Raw genomic sequence first — 26,430 nt, 5'->3', positions numbered from 1 at the left:
GATAAGGACCAAGGAAAGAAGAAGAGAGAAGCGGAAAGATCTTCACTGAGAGACAGCTTGCACATTACAGAGTACTTGTGGTCTCCATGAGGTCTTTGGATCACATGCAAGCTGGTTTCCCAAGCGTGTGTAGCTTTCCCCACACAAACACGGGCCGTGCCACTTTCCTCTCCTGAAACAACCGCAGGACTCCATTGAGGAAACTAATGTACAGCCATTGTTACCTATGCAATCTAAAGTGCTTGTGGCATCCACAAGGACTTTTGTAACGTGTGAGCCAGCCCTTGAGCTGAAGGTGGTGGCAGTGAGGTGCACCACTCACCAGCCCCAACTCCATCAACTTCTCTTTCAGAAACATCGCCTCTCTCAAGCCACCTCCTTCCTGGCCCGCTCACTGGACAATCCATCCCTGGGTCCCTACCCTGTCGCTATCTCCAGTTACGCCCTCTCGTTTGCTTCGGACAACCGGTCGGCCATCGCTGCTGCCGACGCCCTCCTGAAGAGACTCGCCACACAGAACGAAAGTACATGTGACTTGATGACCCTTTATTAACTGGGAAAGAATTCCTTTGGGAGGGGGCCATAGGGATGTGGTAGTGATTTGGGGTGTGCTTAATCCCTTCCGCACCCACTGCTCCCACTCTATCAGGGCCAAGTCTTTTGGGGGGGGGCAACCCTTTCCCCAAATCTAATAAAACCTGTTCTGCACAAGTTCAAGTTCTTCTGCAGTGTCCAGGATCTCTCCTCCTGTACTTACTTCCTGTACAATTCATACGAATGAAGGATGCAGCATTAAAGGTGCTTCTGTAATTTAATCCCACTCATGTGTGAATAGGGCTGGAGCAGAAGAATATCATGGACTTAAAGTGCACTTGTTGAATTGAAATAGCAGTTTGTGTCAACATGGCCAATGCAACAGTACCATAATATCTCCTAGAGCTCAGGGAGCATTGTAAGCATAGAAAAGCTCCTATGGCTGGCAAGGAGGTATTGTTTCCTTTCATGGCAGTTCCAGAGGTCTGTAAAATGGAGCATTTTATGGAGCCTCGGTGAAGGCTCATATTGATTGTGAGGCAAAGCTGCCATCTTGGATCACTCTTGCACAGGGTGTTGACAGGTTAGCAGCAATGTGCACCCATCTTGGGCACATCTGTGCCCAGCGCATGTTCTGCTCCTGTTTACCGTCACTTCCCAGTTCCTCCTCTTACCGTTCTTCCTTGGCCAAATTGTCAAACAACCCTCTTGAATCTAGAGCCAGCTGTGTGTCCTTTGTTTGGAATTGAAGCCCATCTCCCAGGTCCCTACTGTGGGTGGCAAGTAGTATTGCTGCAAACCTGAATACCTCAAGAAACAAAAGTCTGTTCTCTCCCTCCAGACAACACCGAGATGTACTGGGACGTGGAGGACCGGGGGCGACTGCGAGGGGAGAGCCGCTCTGACCGGGTGCCGTCAGCCTCAGCCATCTCAGTGGAGGCCACAGGCTATGGGCTCCTCCACTTAGTGAAGCAAAAAGACAGAGCATCAGCTGAGAAAGTATCTAAATGGCTGACAGAGCAGAGGAATTATGGCGGAGGCTTCAAATCAACACAGGTACCACCTGATGTAACCTTTCAAAACAAGGGTGTTGATGGGTGTCTGAGTGATAGAGAAGCCAAGTGCCCACCAATGGCAGGCAATCTCCTGGCCCTGGTGTGATGCTGTTGAGGAATATGGATTTGACTTCCAGGATGCCCTGGAAGTGACATCATCGTGGGGTGCCATGGAACCCACATAGGTTTTGCACACATACAAAAAGATAAATCACTGGTAGCCCCCCCCCCTTTTTTTTTTAAAGAAAGCCGTTTGGTCTGATTTTGCAGGCAAGAAGGGTGTTTATCATGGATGGGGCTGGAACAAAAAGCTCTTTAGGCTCTTTAGGGTTGGGTCAAGCAATGAACAGCAGAGAGGAAAGACCTTCTTGATCATTGGAAGCTTTCCCTCCCTATCTCATTTTTTTTCTTTGTGTATTATTAACTTTGGGTTCCCATTGGGGAGAAAAGCAGCATATAAATATGCTGCATAAATAAGTAATGTCAAGGGAGAGAGCGATAGGCAGTCAATCCCCACCCCAGCCTAGGGATCGAATAGAAGCCGGATGTACACAGGCAGCGGATTATAGCGGTTCTGCTGCCAGTGTCTGGGACATCATAGTGTGGAATGTTCCATTCTGCTAAAAACATGTTGGGTCCTACAATTATCTTCCGCTACATTTCCTTCAAGGATAAAAGACAGCATCCAATGAAAAATGGCTTTCTCTGGTGGAAAAAAAGTGTTTCTTTGTTGTTTGCTTATTTACTGCATTTACAGCCAGCCTTTCTCACCGAGACTCAAAGCAGATTACGCAGTGTAAATCAGTTACAGTCCATATGAAGAGACAACTAATAAGCACCATGTAGGTCAATACGATCAATGTGAGGAGACATCAAATGTGCAATGCTCTAGGACTAGAGTTCCAGAAATCTGAATGAGCATTGCATATGAGACACGGTGCAGAGTGCAGATACAGTGGAGAAAAATGGTATTGCATCAGTAGAAAACAATGCGGCGACAGCACAGTAATATGTGCGGCAAACAAATTATGCCTCCTGTACACAGTAGTATAGTCCACAGCCCCTTTATAATGGTTCAGCCTTCCTGAACCATTGTGTTACAGTATAGCCTTGTTTCCTTTATAGAAAAGCTCTTCTGAAGGAGCTCTTTCTCTGTTGGAGGAAAATGTGGTGGGAAAGTGTCATAGGACCCAACTCCATATCTGCAGGTGGAAAACTAGCATGGCAGGGAATGGGCTAGACAGACTAGGACCTAACTCTGGTACACAGCCATGCTTGTCGCTGTTGACGCTGCATAGTAACCTCTACGTATTTCATTTATTTGTCTTCATTTACATGCTTTCTCTCTGTCTACTATCTGACAAAGGGAGCACAAAGGGAGCTTGACTTTCAAAAGCTTATATCCTGTTGAATCTTGTTGGTCTTTAAGGTACTACTGAATATGGATCTTGCTGTTCTACTGCAGACCAACACAGCTACCCACCTGAAACTGTCTTTCTCTTAGAGGCTCTGCACCACGTGGCTTGAGCTTCCAGCACTGCCCTTTCCTCTGCTGTCTGTAGTTTCTCCGATTTACCCTAACAGTCATGGTTGGAGGGGCACCCGCTGTTCTTACCCACCCTCCAACAACAACAAAACCCCGTCTTTTGGTGCTACACCTCTGAAGATGCCAGCCACAGCTGCTGGCGAAACGTCAGGAACTACAATGCCAAGACCACGGCAATACAGCCCGGAAAACCCACAACAACCATCAAAACCCAGTTACTTGGAGTTGGTCAAACTCCAGGCCTTTCCATTGGGGGTGCAGGCATGGCTCAATGGTAGAGCACCCGCTTTGCATGCAGAAGGTCCCCGGTTCAATCCCCAGCATCTCCAGTAAAAAGGATCAAATAGGAGGTGATGTGAAAAGATCAACCTGAGATCCCAGAGAGCAACCACTGGGACCGTTCCGATTCAGTCAAAGCCAGCTTCATATGCATTTTACTTTCAGGACACTGTGGTGGCTCTGGAGGCTCTGTCCCAATATTGGATCAGCACCTTTGACAACGAGGAGGACAATGAACTGAAAGTGACCTTCTCCAGTCCCGGGAAAATCTTGCCGAGACAAATCTCCTTGGGGAGGTCGAATGACCCTGCCCAGGAAGAGCTGCAGGTACGTGGCGTCAGCCTTCTTCTGAGTATTCTGCAGAGGAGGGGGTCCCACCAGGGGGGGACTCCTTCCCTTTATACTTGGCCTCCCAAGCTAGCCTCGTCTTTAATTCAGGCCTCCCAACTGATTCCAAAATAATGTTAAAGCGTGCTGTTTTTCTGTCTCCTTCAGTTTTCCTTGGGAAGTAACATCCGTGTCAAGGTGGAAGGGAAAGGAAAAGGGACATTGACTGTGAGTATTTTGGTGCTCTTCTTTACATATGTATTTGGGAGTGTTTATGTAACCTCGATACTGCCCCCTCCATGTTAGCTTCACAATCTTGCAAGATGGCCACTGATCCAAGGGGACCCAGTAAGTTTCATCGCAGAGCAGGAATCTGAACCACCAGGTCACCTATCTAAGGCCATCACACTATCCACTATAGCAGGGGTGGGCAAATTGCGGCCCGCGGGCCACATGCGACCCGCTACAGAGTTTTTTGTGGCCCGCCAAGACAGTCAGAAAAATCCGCCTTGGAACCGAGATTTCCTTCCCGTGCGCGACCGAAGATTCGTCTCGTATTTTCCACTAGGACGGCTACGTCAGTACGCATGCGCAGTGTAGATACGCGCTTTTCCGGTTGATCTGGTTAATTTCAATTTTGTCTTTGCAACAGTAAATCTATAAATTTCCAACTTTAGTGAAACCATGAACCCTCCGAAAAAACGTAAAATCGGTGATGAATGTCGTGTGTTTAATGAAGAATGGACAAACAAATATTTCTTTGGTAATACAGGGAATAAAGCAGTGTGTTTACTGTGTCATGAAACGATAGCCGTATTTAAGGAGCACAATCTGAAACGACACCACGAAACAAAACATAGCGAATTTGGCTGCAAACTTTCCACGGAAGAACGCAAAATAAAAGCTGCGGAGTGTGTGAAAAAGCTGAAGAAGCAACAAACATTTACAAAGCAATCAACACTTCAAAATAGTGCTACAGAAGCAAGTTTCATGGTAGCCTACAACCTTGCTAAACACAACAAGCCTTTTTCGGATGGGGAGTTTATTAAGCAGTGTATGGTAGAGTGTGCAAGCGTATTGTGTCCTGATGTGAGAAGCAAATTTGAAAGCATTTCATTGTCAAGAAGGACTATAGTGCGGCGCATTGACTCAATTAGTGACGAACTCACAGAACAGCTGAAGACTGCGAGCAAAGATTTTGTTTGGTTTTCTTTGGCACTGGACGAGAGCACAGATAACGAAGACACTGCACAATTACTCATCTTTATCCATGGAATTAATGAAAATTTCGTCATCACAGAGGAATTACTTGGCCTAGAATCAATGAAAGATAGAACCACTGGTCAGGACTTGCTTGAGTGTGCTGTGAATTGTGTGGAGAAAAGTGGTTTGTCCTGGAACAAAATGGCCAGCATTACAACAGATGGGGCCAGAGCTTTCAGTGGAAAAAATGTAGGTATGGTTAAGCTTTTAAAAAACAAGTTACAAGCACAAGACACAGACAGTGATATCTTGTCTTTTCATTGCATTTTGCATCAGGAGAGCCTTTTTAAAGCTGCACTGGACTTAAAGCATGTGGTAGATCCTATTGTTAGTGTGGTGAACACAATCAGAGCAAGGGCACTCCGCCATCGACAGTTCAAATCTTTGCTTGAGGATGTGGAGGCAGAGTATGAAGACGTCATTTTCCACAACCGTGTGAGGTGGTTGAGCCTGGGCAAAGTGATAAAAAGAGTCTGGGCATTGCAGAATGAAATCCTCTTATTTCTGGACACGAAGGAGATATCTCATGATTTCGTTACAAAAATGGGATGTGAGGAGTGGAGGTATGAGATGATGTTTGCAGCTGATGCATTTGAGAAATTGAACGAACTGAATGTGACCTTGCAGGGAAAGGGGTTGTTTGCACATGAAATGTGGAAGCATGTAAAAGCATTCAAAGCAAAACGAGGTCTATTTGCAAGGCAAGCAGGTGAAGGCAATTTTTGTCATTTCCCTTTATTAGGAAAACAGAAAGTGCCTGAAAGTGTTTCTGCTAAGATTAGGGATCATCTGCAGAGTTTGGAGGACGAGGTCACAAGAAGATTTCAGGACTTCAAGAAAATTGAGCCTAAATTCAATTTGCTCTCTTATCCCATCACTGCTGATATTGATACAGCACCTGAGGAGCTGCAGCTTGAACTTATTGACATGCAGTCAGATCTCACTGTGAAAGAAATGTTGAATGCTGTGACATTAGTTGACTTTTACAAATCTTTGTCTGCTGAAAAATTTCCATGTATGAAGAAATTTGCTGGGAAAATGTTCTCCGTATTTGGGTCTACATATATTTGTGAGCAAAGTTTTTCTTGCACGAAGATCAACAAGAGTAAATATAGATGCTCTTTGACAGACATTAACTTGCAGGCTGTGATGAGAATCTCAACAAGCAATCTCACTCCTGATTTCAAAAAAATTGTAGAAAAGTGTGATAGGGTACATTTGTCTCATTAAACTGATTCGAAAATTAAATGTGCTTGCAGCTATAGGTGATATGAAATTAGCACAATAAATAAATTGAATAAAACTACCACTATTTTATTTAATTTATATTTATTGATTTTTATGATACAATTTATACCTTTTCTGAAATGCAAAGTTAACTAATGAATGCAATCATTTTAAAAGGTGCGGCCCTCCGCTAACCTCCGCTCTCACAATGTGGCCCCTGAGCCAAAACAGTTGCCCACCCCTGCACTGTAGGAAACTTAGATAACTTTTACTTGGCAAAACCATTTTCCACTTTGCCTGCAGTAACACTTTCTGCCACTAGATGGCTGCATATAATTTGCTAACGCTTTATATTTTCCTCCTTTCTCTGAGGAAGGAAATGCAGCATGAGATAACCTGATCTGCTGGTGCCTGGATAGGGAACTGCCAATGAAGACTGCAGAGGAAGGCAATGTCAAGCCGCCTCTGCTTTTCACTTGCCTTGAAAGCCCCTTGCTGCGGTCGTCATAAGTCGGTTGCGATTTGATGGCGTAGACATACGTACCTCAGCTAACAGGCAGAAATTCAACAGATGAAGCCTTTCCAGAAAGAGCTATGTAGTCATGGTGGGACGCTCCTTACCTGTTGAATTTTTGCCTGTTATGCAACTGTTGAAGGCATAAGGAGCACTATCACAAAAAAAGTAGTGCTCTTCCCTGCCTCCCACCACTGAGTTGGGATCAAAGGATTAGGCTGGTAGGACAGAAGGCAGGACTCCTGAGTTCTGCAGCCTGTGGGTTCTTGTGAGGTGCCCTAATGGGGGAAGTTTATGGAATTAGGACTTTTGTCCTTCTGTCCCCTGCAGGTCCTGAAGCAATTTCATGTCATGGCTGTGCAGAACACCTCCTGCCAAACTCTTGGCTTAGAGGTGAAAGTGAGTGGCTCGGTTCGCCGTGATGGTAAGTCAGGGCTGGGAATTGGAAATGTTGAATTTTTGGAGGGTTTCCCCCTCTCAGTTCTGACTGCTGGGGCCAGGGGGTTGTGTCCTTTATGCTTAACAAGAAACGTTATTTTACAGTTGTCTGTTCCAAACATTTCTATCTAGCCTCTCCCATAAAAGCATCCATGTCAGTTCACAATACATAAACTCACCCTATGAAACAAAATGGACTCCTAAAGGAAGCCTCAGCCTTCAGTGTACAAGACCTAAGCACGGCTGTCAATAACAGGAGGTTTTGGAGGTCTTTAATTCATAGGGTCGCCAAATGTTGGAAGCTGCACACAACATATGTAAGAAATCAGTGGCTGAGATCATTGACCAAAGAAGACATCTATTGCTGAGATAGTGTGGTCAAAATTCTGTACAGAGAAAAGAAGGCCAAATTCTATACAAAGTAAAGAGTAATTCAGTCAAGTACATACATTCATGCAGAAATGAGTATGTTTTCTTCATTTCAAGGGGTGGGGAGAAGCAAAGAAGTAGGGCCTCAATCTTGACTTCTGAAAAGCCTGCTTATTTCCCAAACTGGCTTCTCAGAATTTAACTACATGTTAAATTCTGTAAAGGAAAAATGCTATGTTTTAACTTGTCCAGAAGCCATTTTCTTGAAACTTTGGTTCTTTGGCATTTTGCCTCTTGCTAGGAAAATTCCTTTCTCCACACACTCCCCTCTGCTTTCCCCCGCCAGGCCTCTCTTGTCTCTCTGGGAACGAGTTGCTTTCACACCTCTGTCCTTGAGATAAGACATTCTGGCTTGGTAGATAGTCGAGCCCCTATGGCTGAGCTCTCCTTGAATTAATTGGAAAACAATTTACTCCTTCAGGACTGGGGTGTATGGCAGGGACTGCAGACTTGTTGCATCCCCACCCCCTCCTCATGTAGACACCTACTCTTCAGGTGATGTCAACAGTTGCAACCCGAGTGGCCCCAGGCGTAGGTCACTCTGGTTTCAACTGACGTAAAATGACTGCTCAGTAATGGAGTCTAAGCTTGTGGTGAGTTTCAGTGACAGACCACTGTAAAATCAAAAAGAATCCAGTAGCACCTTTAAGACTTAACCAACTTTATTGTAGTATAAGCTTTTGAGAATCACAGTTCTCTTCGTCAGATGTATCTGACGAAGAGAACTGTGATTCTCGAAAGCTTATGCTACAGTAAAGTTGGTTAGTCTTAAAGGTGCTAGGGGACTTTTTGATTTTGCTACTACAGACTAACACGGCTAACTCCTCTGGATCTAAGAGCTAAGCTACAAGTGACGCCTGACACAGGTTGGACACTTGTCAGCTTCCCTCAAGTTTTGATGGGAAATGTAGGCATCCTGGTCTTGCAGCTGTAATGGAGAGCCAAGCTGTAAAACCAGGATGCCTACATTTCCCACCAAAACTTGAGGGAAGGTGACAAGTGTCCAACCTGTGTAGGGCGTCACTTGTAGCTTGGCTCTAAGACCACTGTAATTCGCTCCTTGCTTACTTTCTGGCTCGAGAACTCTGGATGCTGGGGCAACCATCTATTCAGTTTTTTGCACTGCCTAACTACTTTGACTCTTGACCAAAGATTGTGGCTTCCACGCCTCAGGAAGTAACTTGATTTGCCACATCTTGAAATAACTGTAGTATGTATTAGCAAGTCCCTTTATGCTTTAGGATTTGTCTCCCCCCCCCATTCTGTCTTGTGATTCTATGTAACCTTGCACCTTCAATAAAATAATCATATTTCATTTTTGTGTGGGTTAGTGACTTTGAAGCCTCAAAGCTGCAAATCACTCTGTTGAACTCACTCTGTGAATGCTCATGAACCACCTACCCAAAGTAACATTCTGTGTTGTGAATTCTGCTTGCAAACCTCCTTTGCAAGATAGACTTCAGTTGTGTTAATTCCCTTACAGGCTTTGGAGCTTTTCCCCTTTGCCTTGGGATAGTCAAAGAGACTGGTGGCAGTCTACCTAGGCAATTGGGAGACTTTCTCTCATTGCCAGTTTTGTAATCTGTGTGTTACTGGCCTAAAAGGTAGCTTCCGACTCTTCCCCTCAGCTGGGTCGAGACAAAGGTGCCCTGTACCCATGACATATACTGCTGGGAATTCTTTGTTGAAACTGGATTCTCTGATGTGCGGAAACTCGATTCAGACCAGAACCTTGGTGTGGAGGTAGGGGAAGTGAAGCCTTTCCTTTTCCCTCATTGTGTTTGTTTTCCCAGTGGGACAGACACCAGGTTTCTGGAGTCGTTCAGATAAAGAAAACAGCCCAGGAAAAAAATCTTTAGACTTTCCCTGTGCACCACAGTCCTGATCCAAATTGGGTCCCCACGCACCTGAGAACTGAAGTTTTGATAGGGAGCTCCCGAACCACATTTGGTCTAGAATCTTGTCATTATGAAATCTGAGAATTCGGAGAATGCTGCCGTCTCTACTCCTCTGACCTGGATGGCCCGGGCTAGCCTGGTTTCATCAGATCTTGGAAGCTAAGCAGGATCAGCCATGATTAGCTCTTGGATGGGAGTCCCTCAAGGAAGTCCAGGGCTTTTATACAGAGGCGGGCAGTGGCAGAACCACCGCTGTTGGTTGTCACTTGCCTTGAAATCCCCAGCAGGGGTTGCCATGAGCCAGCTTCAGTCTCTGGCAGATTTTTTAAGTATGTGGCTATGCCCTACTAAAATAGCATTGCAAATATATATATAGGTAAATATATATACCTATCTCGATATCTTGTTCTTCTCAACTGCTTCTCTTCTGTGGTGTCTTTTTTTAAAGGGCAGAATTATATTTTAGTCCAGCAGAATTACATATGAGTTCCTTAAAATTGAATATTCTTATTAAAGAGAGGAAACCAGACCTGAATGCTATTTGCAGGGGTTAGTTAAGCCTCCCGTAATCCCATAGTCATATAATGTAGTTCTACCCTGAGTTTCTCTAGGCTTCATGAGTTGGTTTTGCGCTTGTTTCTCTTAAAAAAAAATATATAGATCTTTTAGAGTTTAATATGGGTATGTTCCCCTTTCTTTGAACTGTCTTTGTAGGACTGGCTTCTTCCGGAGAAAAGAGATGACTGAAGACAAGTCATTCATATTTTTATATAACATTATGCTGCATTATATAGGTCTTGTAGCTGTTGGCATGCAGCCAACCAAGAGAGAAATAGGCATCTCACGTCCACGAAGAATAAACCAAAATCATGATTAATTCTGGTAGCTGAAGGAATCCTCCCTGTTCAGAGGCAGTATACCTTTTCAGTATGAAATGCTGAGGACATGCCACAGCTTCTTGCCTTGTACTTATTTATGTTATGTTTATGTTATTTTACTTCATATATAACCCCACTTTTGTCCCCAAAGAGGATCCAAAACAGCTTACCTTGTTCTCCTTGCCCCATTTTATCTTCACAACAACTGTAGGAGATAGACAAGGCTAAAATGTGTGACTGGCCCAAGGCCATCTAGCAAGCATCTGTGGCAGATGGGATTTGAACCCAAGTCTCTCACCACTCTAACCACTACACATGCTGGCTCACATGGGCTTCCCAGAGGCATCTGGCAGGCTGTTGCTGAGTTGGAATGCTAGAACTTTGACCTGATTGAGAAAAGCAAATCTGACCTCCTTGTGCAGGAGAAATCCATGTAGGCTTTAGAGGCCTGGATAAAAGAGGAGAGAAGAATATTGTAAGCAACTTTGGTGTCCCCACCAGGGACTATGTTGCAGCCAGCCTCATTCCAATCTTCTGAATTAACCAGCTAACGAATCCAGTCTTCTCCTCAGGTTCTCCCACTGCCTACACAACCAGAATTGGTTTATGTTTTCAGCCCTCCATCTTTTCCGAAGAGCCTCTGTCATTTCTCTCTGTTTCTTTACAACAGCAAGACTGATGGATTACTATTATGAGTATGAAGACTATACAGCTGGAGAAGCAAGGCCACCGTCACTGCCTGCTGACCAGCCGCTCTCGCCTATCCAGTTATTTGATGCCCGCCAGCGCCACAGGAGGGAAGTCAAAGGTCCTGACCAGCAGCGAAGAGATGTCACCTATGATGTCTGCATCTGGTATGTGGGAGGGTCATACAAACTTCCAGTGACCAACTGCGGGAGGCGGAACATCCTAGACCTCCCTCCTTGTCACCCCATAGTGGTTCAGACCATGAGGATGCTCTCATCTCTGTCTATGAGGAGGCAGTAAAAGGGAGCCAACATGGTGCACTGGTTAGAGTGCTGGGGTAGAGTCTGGGAGACCCATATTTGAATTCCTCCATTCTGCCTCAGAAACTCACAGGGCAGTTTTGGGCCTATTTCATAGGCCTATTTCTAGTGAGGGGAAAAATGGAAGAGGGGAGAACCATGTTAGGAACCACTTTGGATCCCCACTGGAGAGATAAGTGAAGAATACACTAAACTGCTTTGAGTCAAGAGTAAAACTGGAGTACAAATGATAAAAGGGGGTTGATTCCCCACTCCTCCACTTGAAGCCAGCTGGGTGACCTTGGGTCAGTCACAGCTCTTCCACAGCTCTCTCAGCCCCACCCACCTCACAGAGTGTTTTGTTGTGGGGGGGATAATAATAACATACTTTGTAAACTGCTCTGAGTGGGCATTAAGATGTCCTGAAGGGCGGTATATAAATCAAATGTCATTGTTATTATTATTAAATAAATAAATACAATTAATGATGGAGTAACCCAATGGACTGCCAGCTCGGGATCTTTTTGTTTGCCTTTTTAAATTTAAATTTGTTCAAATTTTGTTGCATTTTTGTAAGCTACTTTGGGTCTCCACCGGGAATAAAAGTGTGATAAAAGCACACTAAAGAAATAAATGTTTCTATATCCTGTTTGGAGATTTGACTTCTAGAGATTCCAGGGAGGCAGCTGAACATTGACGAGTGACCATTTGTGCTATTAACCAATCTTTATTCATGCCGTCTTAGACCAACACAAACCATTTGTGCTAAAAACTTGCATATTCCCCCCAAACAAAAATCAGACCAGAATATAGCCGCTGTCATCCCAACATAGGGGGAAGAGACGGAAAGTCGTGATCCTCAACTCCCACTTCTTGTTGTTCTTCCTTTCCCTACAGGAGACAACCAGGGGCCCGTGTCTCAGGCATGGTCGTGGCTGACATCACCATGCTGAGCGGCTTCCAACCAGACCAAGATGACCTTGAAAAGGTGATGGCTGGGGACAACCAGGAGGGGGCAGTCTGTGCTTTACGTTCCCTAAAATGACAAGTGCTGTGTTTCGACCTTCCCTCATTACTCCTTCAGTTAAAAAAAAAACGGATTAAAAATAAACTTTTGCCTCAGTGGGGAGACAAAAAGAAGGTATGATTTCTCTGCTTGGAAAGAGGGGAAAATACATTTGGCAGAAACCCCCACCGTGAAATCTTATTGAAGCGTTTGGAGGTTGGAGTGTGAGGAATGAAGGTGTTTGTGTTGAAATGGTTCTCAGAGCCAAGCTACAAGTGATGCCTGACACAGGTTGGACACTTGTCAGCTTCCCTCATGTTTTGATGGGAAATGTAGGCATCCTGGTCTTGCAGCTGTAATGGAGAGCCAAGCTGTAAAACCAGGACGCCTACATTTCCCATCAAAACTTGAGGGAAGCTGACAAGTGTCCAACCTGTGTATGGCGTCGCTTGTAGCTTGGCTCTTGGTCTGTGTCATTCAACCATGTTCTGAAAGAGTTTCCATTGGTTAGCTGTGTTGGTCTGCAGTAGAATAGCAAGATTCAAGACCAAGTTTTTGACGACAGAAGCTTGACTTTCAAAAGTTTATACCTGGGAAAAAATGTTGTTTAGTCTTTAAGATACTACTAGATTTGAATCTTGCTGTTCTGAAAGAAGTTATTGATGATGTTGAACCAATGGCATGAGATTTCTGTTGCAGAGTACCTCAAGGTTTTGTATGTAATTTGTTATTCATGCTATTCAGCACATATCTGTGTAAGGCTAGGGAATGAGATTGTTCAGAGGCTGCACCACACCTTGAGTTGTACATGGAGGCCAACATAAAGATCAAAAAACCGAAATCATGTGCGTCTCTCAGGGAAGAAGAGCTGATGATTTGCAGTAGTGCTCTGAGGGAACCTGCCAGAGAACGTGAATTTATTTAATTGAGCTGGAAGGAAGAATCGAAATTTTAAAGCCTTGGGTAAATCTCCAGTCTTTTGGCTGTCCTGACAGGAATCCCTGGTGTTGCCAAGTACATTTCAAGTTAAAAGAAGTAACCTAAACTTCTTGCTAGTGCTGTCTCTTTGGGGGGGCTCAGGGCAGATAATGGGACATTCAACGTGTACCAGTAATCTATGCAGGCTCATTACCAGTTTACTTTTACCCCGATTGAAGAAGAAAAAAAGAAACTACCACAAATCAGACCTGAGCTCAGAAAACAGTGGACAGCAACACGTTGATTGGACTGAATTATCTGCAAAAATGAAACAAACGAATCGAGGCACTTCCGAATTTAAACCGCTAGTGTGAAAGCAAGCTTGCCTGTCTGTTATAACCTCATCATTGGAAGGGGAGGCAGAAACATTCGATTTGGCGGGGGAAGGGCTTCTTGGGGAATCTGCCAGCTTTGTTCACCTCATTTCTTTTCTGCCTCTCGTCTGCCTCCTCAGCTGCGAGATCTCGCCGATCAATACATCAGCCATTGGGAGATCCATGGACATCGGCTGCTGCTGTACTTTGACACGGTGAGAGAAGCTTGCTGGAAAATGACAGGTTGCGTTTTTGAATACAGGTTGAGAAATAGTCACGTGCCGGGTTGCCTAGAGTGAATAACTATCGTCTGTAGCTGACCAGTCCTAGTATTTTATATTGTTTACTGGAAACAAAGCCTGTTGTGCAAATAAATATAATGGGCTCTAGAAAGCTGAGGCAGAGGAGGGCTGGCGGGGGGGTGGGGGTGGGAAGTACTGGCAGGCAGAAGGGAGTCTGGGAAGAGCTGGCTGGCAGGCAGGGGGGGACTCGGGAGGGCTAACAGGCTGAAGGGATCTGGGAAGGGCTGGCAGGTAGGGAGGGCAAGGGGATCTGGGGGGATGAGAGGCAGGAGGGGTCTGGGGAGAGCTGGCAGGTAGGGAGGGCAAGGGGGGTTTGAGGAGGGCTGAGAGGCAAGAGGGGTCTGGGGAGGGCTGAGAGGTGGGAGGGGTCTGAGGAGAGCTGGCAGGTAGGGGGCAGGAGGGGTCTGGGGAGAGCTGGCAGGTAGGGAGGGCAAGGAGGGTTTGGGGAGGGCTGAGAGGCGGGAGGGGTTTGGGGAGGGCTGAGAGGCAGGAGAGATCTGGGGAGAGATGTCACTCCAGCCCCATTGCCTCAGCTCCAAGAGTGACAGTGGGTACCTCACTCTGGCCCCATCACCCCAGCTCCTCCGAGAGTGGCGCACCCAGGCTCCAGCTGGGCTTGAAGGGCGGCAGGCACTGCTCTCGGAGGAGCTGGGGTGATGGGGCCAGAGTGAGGTGCCCCACCGTTGCACTCACCATCTTGTTTGGATCCCCACTGGAGCTGGGGCGCACCACTCTCGGCTAGTGGGGCCTGCAGGGCAGCAGGTGCGTCACTCCAGCCCCAGCCCCCCAGCTCCAAGAGCAACAGTGGGTGCCTCACTCTGGCCCTGTTGCCCTGGCTCCACCGAGAGCAGCGTGTCCCGGCTCCAGCAGAGGGACGGGCAGGCTCGCCAGGCCATCCGCTGCCAGTGGCGCCCCCTGGAGGCCATTTTCAACCACCTACTTTTTATCCTGGAGTTCCTGCGCAGGCACACCAGTTTAAATGTGAGTTGTCGGAAATCCGCAAACACAGTTGTGTTATAGGATTTTAAACTAATTTTTTCCTGCCTCTCAGTGCAAGGATATCCAATCTGGCTGCAAGCAATAAAAAATTAACATAAATAACATAGTGAATATAGTGAACATAAATAACATAGTGAAACAGACTAAAAACCAAAAAATAAAACTATAAAACTGCATAGCAACAACAGTAAAAAAAAATTCAGAATTTACTCAAATGCAAGACTAGACCCCCTCCCTCCCAGGTATGCCATCAAAAAGAGGGGGCGATCTTAAATTTAAATACAAATTACATTTATATCCAATACTAAAAAATTGTTTTGTGTATAACATTGCGAGGATGTCATCTTAAATCCAGGGTGAGCATTGCTGGAGAAGGTATTCCATAGTGGGAGTGGGCAACCACAAAGGAGGTCCTGTTTCCAGGTAACATCCACCCATCTTTGAAGTTCCAGATACTTGGTGAAGAAACTACTTCTAAAGCTGATGTTCCAAGAGTAGCCAGTTCCTTTAGACATATTATTCAATGTCTTAAATGTGCAGTGGGAACACCCCCAATGGTTCATTTCTACAATGAAAGCGCTTTCAACTTTAAAGATACTTGGGAAACTCTACCTCTTTGTTCCAGATGTATTGAGAGAAGGTGCAGGCAGGGTAATCTTATACAGAGTGATCTCGTCCTAACCCATTGATTTCAATGAGTTAGGACGAGATAACTATATAAGTTCTGTGGGATCTACCTTGGACTGCTATTCCCCAATAGCTACTCTGGGCTAGATGGATCCGATTTGGTAAAAAGGCATCTTTGTATGTTCTCTTTATAGGTGCCTGGTACAGGACGGGAATGTATTTCCTTTGGAGCAAAACAGCTGGTCCCTGTGGGGAAACTCCAGCCAGCAAGTGCTTCCCTCTATGACTTCTATGAACCTGGTAAGACTGAGCAGGTCACAGGGCTGAGTCCCCCAGGTGGAATGGAGTGGGCTGAGTCTCATTGATGGGTGGGTAGGATTCTGTAGACAGCAGTGGTTGCCTTTGCTAGTCTGAATGGATAACTAACAGAGATCTTGGTTCACAGTCATAATTTTTAATGTTATGTGTAGATTCTTATATTCTTACTGTCTGAAATCTTTAGTGTGACAGGGCTGGATTGCAGGTACCTGTACATTTTTGAAAGCCAGCCCAAATTCATGATTGCCCTCAACCTTGACCCTCCCAGTGAATGAAGCTGAGCTTTGGAGGCACGTCCTTCAGAAGGGAGAAGAGCATTGAATGTGAACCGCTGTTTGATTGTCAGTGATCTGGGACTTGGGGAGAAAGTCGAGTCACTGAATCAAAGTAATACTCATATCATATATGTATATACATTCCCCTCTCATTGATAGAGAAGCGCTGCAACATCTTCTATGGTATACACAACAAAGACCAGTTTGTGTCGGCATTGTGCTCAGATGATGTCTGCCAATGTGCTGAAGGTAAGATTGCCTGCCTGCCTGCCTGCCTGAGTGGTAGTGTGAGCTTTATTATTTTTTTTCTGGGACTTTTAATGAGATATCAGGGCAAGACAGCCACCCCAGGTGCAACAAGACTTGTCAGAGATGCTTTAGGCTGATCCTGCACTGGGCAGGGGGTTGGACTAGATGGTCTGTATGGCCCCTTCCAACTCTATGATTCTATGATTCTATAAGACATGCTACTTTTTATCATAAGATGCACAATAAGAGTGGAGTGAAAGTCACAGCAGCAATGCCTATGGTATACTCATACGCTTTGCGCCCTAACAGTAGACCCCAAAGGGTACATGTGCTTGTCGGGGGGCTCAGTGTGGCCAGGGAAAGTGGATTCGAAATGAGACCGGACTCTTCCACTATTTCTAAGGGCACCCCTTAATGGCTTGTAGTGATAGCCCTGGCCGTGCTATTTGACGCAGCAGATGGCTCCCATGTGACTATGCAGTGTTAGAATTCACGGGAAGGAGAACAGCCTCTTAAGTTACAATCAGCACAGTTCTGCCCCAGCAGCGTCCAAGAGGTTCCCATCTGAATTGCACTATTATAACCTTGAAATACACTTCAGAGTTGTGCATAGTGGGGTAAGAATGGTGTTTTCCAGTTCTTGCAGTGAAGAATTTTCCTGAAAGTTGTTAGCGTAACATCACTATGTATGAAAAGGCCCTTGGGAATTCTAAGAGTCTCAGGTCCCTACTCCGCTCCCAGTACTCTAGCCATCACTACTAGGAGGTATTGCCTCCCAGGTCCTCTAGCTGTCACTTCCCTCCTCCCTCATTCATTCTTAAATGAATGCTACCAGCCCTCCACTAGGGTCCTGACAGTATCTCTTACCCTCCCCACCCCCAGGTGCCTGCCCACGTTTGAAGCGACCTCTTGAAGCAAGCATTACGGAAGGCGATCGTATGCAGTTTGCCTGTTACAGTCCCCGTGTACACTATGGTAAGGGTTTGGTTTGGGTGTGGCGATTCCAATCCCCCCCCTATGCTGTCTGTTTGGCTCTGGACTCTCCAGTTCCTCCCTACCCACAAAGCTTTGTGGTTTTTCCCACATACACACACCAAAGGTCTGTTCCTTCCATTCCCCCAGTCTTTAATGTGATAACCTCTCTGAAATGGCTGCTGTCGAAGTCTGATAGCATTGCCATCCTCCAGGTCAGGCCTGGAGTTCTCCCCGAATTCCAACTGATTTCCAGATACTGGAGATCATTTCCCCTGAAGGAAACAGAAACATCAGAGGGTAGACTCTGTGGGATCACGCCTCCACTGAGCTCCCTCCCCTCCGCAAACTCCACCCTCCCCAGGCTCCACCCCTAACTCCAGGGATTTCCCAAGCTGGAGTTGGCAACCCTATGGCTCACTACAATTCATGTTACTTCAACTGCCAGATTTCAGTGAATTTAGCTAGGATAATTTCTCTTATTCACCACATTTATAGCAACACTCCCCAGCCTGGTTGAGCCTGTGGGTAATTTTAGAGTTTTGCAAAATGGCTACCATCGAAGTGGGGGACAATTTCAAAATGTCGGGAGGTGTCAAACCCTGCTTCCTCCTAGGATGGGGTTAGCTATAAACGGGTGCACCATGCAGATCGAAAGGTGCCTCTCGGGTCTTCTGAACCCCCAACCGCTCCGATCCAGTGAGATGTAGGAAAGCCAGGATTGGTTCTTTACTCTGGGGACAAATCAAGAGAGTGCCAAGAAAACACATCAGAGGGTGCCATGACACAAATGGATGCCACGTTTGGGATCACTGATCGATAAATTGCCTTGCATGTTTTTTTTTCTGAGCATTGTAATTTTTTAAAAAGAGTAACCCCTGTTTTATAAGCTTCCTGGCAAATAACGTCCTATTTCCTGCTGCCTTTCTCTAGCATTCCGAGTTCGAGCAGAGCGTGAGAGCCAAGAAAGTGCCTTCCGTGTCTATGAAGTTACCGTCCTGGAGCCTTTGCAGTTCAGTGAGTGAAATTCGGGGCGGGGGGGGGGGGTTGAGCAGGAAGTTAAACCTTGGGCTTCTTCACAGCCCACAAGCAAATGGACCGCTAAATCCCCACAAAATTTGGGTATGCCAGATCAGATCTGCAGTTAGGTCTAAACAGGGCAAAGGTCTGTCTTCTGGCATGGAACAAGCAAGAAAGGATACTGTTGTAGAGCTTAGGAAAAGGGCTAGAGCGGCGGTTCTCAGCTGGTGGGACGCAGAAGTAGTCTAGTTGGAATGCAAGGTTTTCATAATAATTACTAAGACTTTGCGGTCTTCTCTCAATCCCTGTGTCCGCTTGCAAGTGTGATGTGCCACCTCCTGTCCACCGCAGGTTATCCATTTGCAACCTTTAGGCACTTTGGACACTCAGATGTTTCTTCTAATCCGCCGTTTCCCCTGCCCACCAGCAAGTGTGTTTGCTGTGCTACTTCTGTTGACCATGCCCACCCTTGTGCTTCTGCAATTTTTGATGTCCTTAAAGCTTATTGTAAATGATAAATATAATAACGGAATGCCTATAAACATCCTTCTCAGCAAAAGTGAGCTTTTTGTTTCTATCATGGTGGAGCCCAGATTCTTCAGCAGAGAAAATTGGTGAGATACAAGGTAAAGAAAGGTTGAGAACCACCAGGCTAGAGTAAAGCACAGCTCTGCACAGTGAGTCCGGATAAAAAGTCGTGTTTGAGCAGCAGTAACGAGACCCAATTAAGAGAAGGCGCTCTTTCCCCCACGTCTCTATGGTGCAGCCTTTCTCTGCTGGCCATTGGTCAGCCCATAAACAGCCACGTTCCATCTGCAGCTAGAAGGCGGAACTACAAGTGACGAATGACACAGGTTGGACACTTGTCAGCTTCCCTCAAGTTTTGGCGGGAAATGTAGGCAGCTTGGCGGAATGTTGGACAAGTGACAGTTGAAAAGTCCATTGGACAGCAGTCGGAGAGCCAAGCTGCAAGACTAGGATGCCGACATTTCTCATCAAGTGTCCAATCTGTGCCTTTTGTCACTTGTAGTTCCGCACTGAGTCTGGAATTCTTGGGATACAGTTGAGAGCCAAGCTACATTTGCATGGCAAGTGAACAGACTCACGAGTATTCCTCCCTGTTCACTTGCGCTCCACTTGATCTACCTGTTCACTTGCCATGCAAGTGTAATTTGTCAAATGTGGCTTGGCTCTGGGTCTAAGGGTCGAATATAGAGTGATGCTAGGGACCTTTTTTTAAAGAAAAAATTGTATTGATGTCTTTGTTTACATAGCCATACATAGTCGCTTCCATTACATTAACATAATCCTACATCAATACAACCTTTTTCCCCTTTATGTTACCCTCCCCCCCTCCCGTAAGCGACCATTTGGAAAATAATACTTTATACTTGCAACCATAAGCACACCCTTTGGATTTTGTCAAATGTATCTTTGTTGCCCCCCCCCCTTCCCTTACCCAATTTATATACCCAAGCCATTTCTTCCTTATCTCTAATATATTATCCTCCCATGTCTTTTCTTGTTTTAATATGGCCAGAATGTCTGATTGGATCATTTGATATAGATACAGATTCCATCTACCCATAGTCCACTTTGCCGCATCCTTCCAGCCATAAGCGATGACTGCATGTGCAGCAATGATCATTGTTTTAAACAACTCCTGTTTAAAGTTATCTACTTTATTATTCCCCAGAACTCCCATAAACAAAACCTTCCCTGTCAATTCTAATTTAACTTTACATAAATCCTCCATCTTTTCCAGAACAATTTGCCAAAATTCAGTTACTTTAGGACATTCCCACCAAAGATGAACATAATATCCCTTTATCTTCTTGCAATACCAACAATTTGAATTCATTCCCTTAATCATATAGGACAATTGGGAAGGTGTCCTATACCATTTCAGTATTAATTTCATCTCCATTAGTGTTAGGGAACCCTCTGGAAGCTTTGAGAGAATTAATGATAATTTTAGAGGATTTTAAAGCATATTCAGGTTTAGGGATAAACATTAAGAAATCAGAAATAATGTTTAGATAGATACAAAGGAACAAAAAGAAATAGCAAAATTAACAGTTATGAAATTAGGAATTAAGAGATTAAAATATTTGGGAATAATAATAACAAAGAATATTAAAAATTTGGTGGGGACAAATTATAAAATAATATGGAGAAAGATACAAAGAAATTTAAACCACTGGAGTAAAAGATATTTAAATATTTTAGGAAAGATAAGGGCAATTAAAATGTTTATAATTCCTAAGATGTTATACCTATTTCAAGTACTACCAGAGTGGATCCCCAAAAAGCAATTAGTTACATGGGATCAAGAAATAAAAAATTGGGTGTTTGGGAAGAAAAAAGCTAGAATTTTGAGAAAGGTGATATACTCATCACAAGAAGATTTAGGATGGGGTATGTCGCAATTGGAAAGCTACTATGAAGCATTCCAAATAAGGATGTTGATGGAAATTGATGGAAAAGGCTTGGATAAATGGGTGAGATGGGAGGACACTATAAATAGAGGAGCAGGCAAATTTGGAATATTTACACAGAAGGTGAAGAATGAAATTAAAAATACAATAGGCCCAAGACAAACAGCATTAAAAGTCTGGGGGAAACTGCAAACTAATTGGATGCCAAGACTTTCCAAATGGACCCCACTAGAATCCTTAAGTGAGGAATTTAAAAATGTTGAGAAAACATTCTGGAAGAAGTTAAAGGAAAAGGGATTTTTCAGAGTGAAGGATTTATACAATACTCAGGGGATATTGATACCAGTACAAGAAGTATTAGGGAAAGTGGAAGAACAATATTGGCTAAGGATCATGGCTTTATATAATATTTTGAAACAGAGAAGGCATTGTAGAATATTAAATAAGGAGGATACTCCGCTCGAAAAAATATATTGTATTAAAGAGGGTAATAAGAAGGGTATTGCAAGGAAGATATACAACTTAATGAATAAAGACAAAGATTACATGACTGGGATAATACAAACTAAGTGGGAAAGAGAGGTGAATTTGACAGTACAGGAGATAGATAGACTAATGAAAGGAATATTGGAAATAAAAATAGGACAAAAAATTTAGGGACCTGTGTTGTATCCCCAGATGTGTAAATAGAACTGCAAAAAAGTAGCCACGGAGCCAGGCACCCCATCAATAATGCGAAGGAAAGGAGTGCATTTCTCCCACTGCTCTATGCTATTTCCCCAATTGCAAGTGGCCATCTGTATGGGCTGCTTTAAACTCCAGAAGGAAGAATAATAAAATTTTGCCTCCCCCTCCCTTTCCCAAAAGCCAAGGGGGTCATTTCCAGTACTAAAGCGTTTTCTTCTTGTGAGACCAGTGCTTCAGCCCTAATCCACGTCCTTCCTCCCTCCTGCCCCCCCCCCCACGTCTGCTTTTTGCAACAGTTTAGTCTGGGGATCTAAATATGTGTCTCCAGCACTGTGTGATTTGTCCCACTGTGCCAATCCTCCCATCCCAGCACAACCAGCCCAGGATTAGGGTGGGTTATGAGACCACGACAAAAATGAAAACCATATGAAGACAGGCATGTGAGAAGGAGGGCATGCAAATATGTATGTTTGAGAAGGGGGGGCCACAGACCCAAATGCTGTCTTCAGTTCTCTTTTTAATATCTGTTTAGTATACTTGTTCATCTCCTGTCTGAGGGACTCATCCGGTCCATCTCACCTGGTTGGCTTCAGTAGGGATGCTGCGTTAAGTGTTTCCTGCACGTTTTCAATTCTCTCTCCCTCTCCAGCTGCAGACATGGGCATCTCCGTCAACCAGACCCGGCGTTTTGTGGTCCGTGCCGCATGTCGGACGCGCTTGGCCCCCAACAGCGAGTATCTTCTGATGGGACGTGATGGGGAAACTCGGGACCCTCAAGGCCGGTAGGTTAGGAAGAAGAAAGGAGTAGTTGGCTGCGTAAGAGAGTGAGGGAAAGGCAGAGGGGATGGGCTGGTAGGCAAGTATCTCGACAGCCAGGCTGTGTTAAAAGGGGCACTGTCATGCCTAGTGGTTACTGTTAAGGGGGAGAATGAGGAGATGCAGGAAGGCCTGTTGCAATGAAGGAAAGTGGGACTTTAATATTTCAATAGAAGAGGGAATTTCCCAGAATGCAGCTTTTCTCAGCCCTGCATGACTATTAGAAGGAACTCCTCCTCCTGTATCAACTTGCCCGGGTCTACCTTCCTGCAATAAACAATATTTGCAGACAAAATCTGAGTCCAGGAGCACCTTATAGACCCAGAGGAGCTAGCAGTGTTAGTCTGTAGGAGCAAAATCAAAAAGTGTCCAGCAGCACCTTTAAGACTAACCAACTTTATTGTAGCATAAGCTTTCGAGAATCACTGTGCATCTGACGAAGAGAACTGTGATTCTCGAAAGCTTATGCTACAATAAAGTTGGTTAGTCTTAAAGGTGCTCCTGGAGTCTTTCAGTAGCACCTTAGAGACCAACAAACCAGAGTATAAGCTTTTGTGAGGCAAAGTTCACTTTGTCAGATACAAATGAGAATGAAAATCCATCAGGCCTTATATCCAGTCCAGAAGGTGGGAGGATTGCTACCAAGAAGAGCTACTGTCATTAGAGTCAGGATGAAGAGGTACAACGCAAAATGCAATCCGCTTGATTAGAGCAAGGAGATAGGCATAGAGGTGGGAAGTGTAGAAAATTAGAATCTGCAATGAGATAAGAATCCTGTCTAGATAGCCCTGGGCTGGGGGGAGGGGTTGTCGTTGTCCTGAACTTCCGAAGGAGCTCACAGCATTCTCCCCTTCTGCATTTTATCTTCACAAACAACAACCCTATGAGGTAGCTTAGGCTGAAAATGTGTGACTGCCCCAAGGTCACCCAGTGAGATTGCATGTCAGGGCAGAGATTTGAACTTGGGGTCTCCCAGATCCTGGGGTTGACTGTGACTCATGGAAGGACATTTTCACAGGTCATCTTGCAGCTGGGTGATTTTCTCTCCCAGAGGGTAAAGTTCATGTGAACTTTCAGCCAAGTAGATCCCCACATCTAAGATGGTCAAACTCAGTGCAGCAGCAAGAGACCCATTTGAAAACGAAATCAATAGCAGCATGGTGTATTGGTAGACAAACAGATGCAGACCTGGGAGTAGACATTTTTAGAAGAGATTCAGCAGGTTCAACCCACTCTGCTCTGCATTCCCTGTACACTGGAAAATGCAGATTTAGAAAACCACATTTGCCAAGGTTCCCTTGCCTTGAGTTTCTTGTAAACAGGCCATCTATGTTCTGACTCAACCTCTCCGCAGCCCCCAGTATCTTCTGGATTTGAACTCTTGGGTGGAGGAGATGCCACTCCCCGCAAACTGCAGGGCCACGAAGAATCGCAACAAGTGTATCAGCCTTCAGGATTTCATCACTGCCTTCACTGAGAACGGTTGTCGGGTCTGAACCAAAGCACTGGATCAGAACCCCCTCTGTGCGCCCTCTCTTTCCGCTCATCACCCACCACTTTCTCTCTGAATGGAACTACAGATGCCAACGATGCCTGTATTGTTTTTCTCCTCTGATGGTTTGCATTTGAAGAGCTCTGAATCCCATCAAGGGACTATCTAGGGTGGTATTCGGTTGCCAACGGGAAGCTTAGAAGCAGAGCATGGAAACTACCATTTTCTCCTGTTGTTTGGTCCCAGCCTTTGTACATGGTATCATGGCAGAGAGACCTGATCAACAGGACACTTCTCAAACCTCATCTTGCATACAGTCTGTTTTACTGTGGGCTAATATCGTAAGAGAAATGTACATTCTTTTTTGTCATTCTTACACCTTTAGTCTCCGTGTCAAACTGTCATACAATAAACAAAATAATATTTTCATGCTTTTAATTGTGATCATTTTCTAGTGTCAGAGACACTGGCTGGCACTAAATCTTTAAATCTGTATCTGGTCCCAAATACTTGAGAAAAGGTTTTTTTGCTTGGGGAAGGGGGAGGCTGAAAAGTCTTATGAAAACACACTTTGGCCAGCTCTGTACCTGCCCCCCCCCAAATGAGGCCAAGACATGAATTACCATATATAAAATTCTGGCAAATGGACCCATACCAAAACACTCTGGTATCTCCATTTGATCAAGAACAGCCAAGCGTAGAAGAGAAATGACTCCTCCCCCATCTCTCTCTTCCTTCCCTAGCAGGAGCTGATAACATAGGGTTTAATGTCTGGCAGAAAGGAAATATGCCCCAAACTTGGAAAACTACACAATATTTTAAGGATCCTTTGAACAAAGTGACAAGGTTTCAGTGCCAGGCTGGAATGAAGACGGAGATGGGAATTCAACAGAATTAGAGAAAGTTCATTGAGAAAAACCAACACTGGCACCCAAGAGAGGCTGGAGGTGAAGAGGTTGGGACCTCATCAACCTGACTGGCACATCGAGTAGCGTTCAAAAGATCAAGGGAGGAAGGTTTGGCAAAAGCTGGTACTAGCAACATTCCTGGCTTTGCGGCTGTCCGGGGAAAAATGCCTCCTTTTGTTTTCCTTGCCTGAACTTTGGTGGCGAGACAAACGGCACAGAAATGGATTTCTAACCTGACTTATATTGCAATCTGTGCGAGTGTGTGTGTGTGTGCGTTTCTCTTTTTAACTCGAATGGCTCCCTTGCCTTTTTTTGACAAATGGAGCTGGAAATTACAAGCCAGTTAGCCTTTCTACAGGATTTCCACGTTGCTACATATGCCATATAAATTAGTTATGCTTTGTTTCAGAAGGCTTTCATCTCTGTGCTTGGCTTTATGCTTGTTTTTCAAATTTTTGCTACCATACCCTATTTGTATTTCTTTCACTGAATGTCCTAAGTGCTGTTCATTATTGTACTTTGTTCAGTGAATGTCCTAGCTGTTGATTATAATGTATTTTCACTTGCATTATGTAATCCGCCTGGGATCACAGTGAGAAAGGCGGACTAATATTATTAATAATATTAATATCAATATCAATTATAGTAATACTAATAATGTAGGAACTTCATGCAGACTTATGAGCAAATATAATCAATAAGCCCATGATATTAGTTCCACATTTTCTCTGGATGATTTTATAGCAGTCAGAATTTTAGGATGCTTGACAAATCCCAGTCTCCTCCCAACAATCACACAAATAAAATAAAAGTAATTAAATTAATTTTAATAATTAATAATTTTATTATTAATAAAAGAGCTTTTAACTTTTTTTTACAAAGCATATGTGCTAACAGGAATAATATGCATAAAACAATAATGAGTGCACAAATTATACAGGTTATATGCCCTAGCATCCTACTATTCCAACATAAGTAGAAATTCTAACCACTCAATGGAATCCTTTAGGAAACTCCATGGAGAAATCAGGGCTAAAAAGGAAGGGAACTGGAACACCCGGCCTGCATAATCTCAAGAACACACAAGGCAGGATTTGCAATGAAATGTGTATGTCTGGCGACACTGGCCTTCTGTCCACCCCCACCATCTTCAGGCCCTGCAGCACAGCCCCTGGCAGTACTTCAGTCGCAGGAGCCTCTACAGGCCCCACAGGCCTCTCTCACCCTTAGGCCAGTCGCAGCTGGCACCCAGGCACAACTCTGGGGAACAGCCTGCAGCCACTCAGCAGACTCACCTGTCTCCTGCAGTTGCCCAGATGGCTCCACCTCATCCAGGCTGACAGGAGATTGCCATCAGCACAAGCCAGGCACGCACAGGTCTCAAGATGCCAAGGGAGACACTGGGGAGGGTTCAGAAGCAGCAGGGGCGAGCCTGGCAGAGAGGAGACCAGGTGCCCCACCCTAGGCAGCGGTGGAGTGCGTGGGGCCAGGAGACTGCAGGGTCTCCCCAGCCCTCCTATCAGATAGGCTGGGAGCAGGGCCAGTCAGGGAGACTGGGTGGCGATAGGGGGCAGAGCCAGGGAGGTGGGGCAAAGGGAGGCCTTTAAATTCAGGTTCCTGTGAAAGCTGAGAAGGATTTTGCAGGGAGAGACAGC

The 26,430-nt window shown here is 45.0% G+C and overlaps 1 protein-coding gene across 1 annotated transcript in view; it reads left to right on the top strand.

The window, feature by feature from the left end:
- LOC129329360 (complement C4-like) overlaps positions 1 to 24,296 on the top strand; it is a 65,875-nt gene extending 41,579 nt beyond the window's left edge. The window contains exons 28-41 of the mRNA XM_054978898.1: positions 353 to 524; positions 1,376 to 1,590; positions 3,580 to 3,741; positions 3,910 to 3,969; positions 7,076 to 7,169; positions 11,059 to 11,242; positions 12,272 to 12,362; positions 13,813 to 13,887; positions 15,795 to 15,900; positions 16,353 to 16,442; positions 17,325 to 17,417; positions 18,348 to 18,431; positions 22,209 to 22,341; positions 23,730 to 24,296. Coding sequence (XP_054834873.1) covers positions 353 to 524; positions 1,376 to 1,590; positions 3,580 to 3,741; positions 3,910 to 3,969; positions 7,076 to 7,169; positions 11,059 to 11,242; positions 12,272 to 12,362; positions 13,813 to 13,887; positions 15,795 to 15,900; positions 16,353 to 16,442; positions 17,325 to 17,417; positions 18,348 to 18,431; positions 22,209 to 22,341; positions 23,730 to 23,871 — 1,701 coding nt within the window. The 3' untranslated portion in view covers positions 23,872 to 24,296. The remainder of the gene's footprint in view (positions 1 to 352; positions 525 to 1,375; positions 1,591 to 3,579; positions 3,742 to 3,909; positions 3,970 to 7,075; positions 7,170 to 11,058; positions 11,243 to 12,271; positions 12,363 to 13,812; positions 13,888 to 15,794; positions 15,901 to 16,352; positions 16,443 to 17,324; positions 17,418 to 18,347; positions 18,432 to 22,208; positions 22,342 to 23,729) is intronic.
- Positions 24,297 to 26,430: the final 2,134 nt, after the last annotated feature.

This window comes from Eublepharis macularius, chromosome 4, assembly GCF_028583425.1.
Source record: "Eublepharis macularius isolate TG4126 chromosome 4, MPM_Emac_v1.0, whole genome shotgun sequence".
Lineage (NCBI taxonomy): Eukaryota > Metazoa > Chordata > Lepidosauria > Squamata > Eublepharidae > Eublepharis > Eublepharis macularius.
Note: the sequence above shows the minus strand (reverse complement) of the source record. Positions and strands in the feature narration are given on the sequence as shown.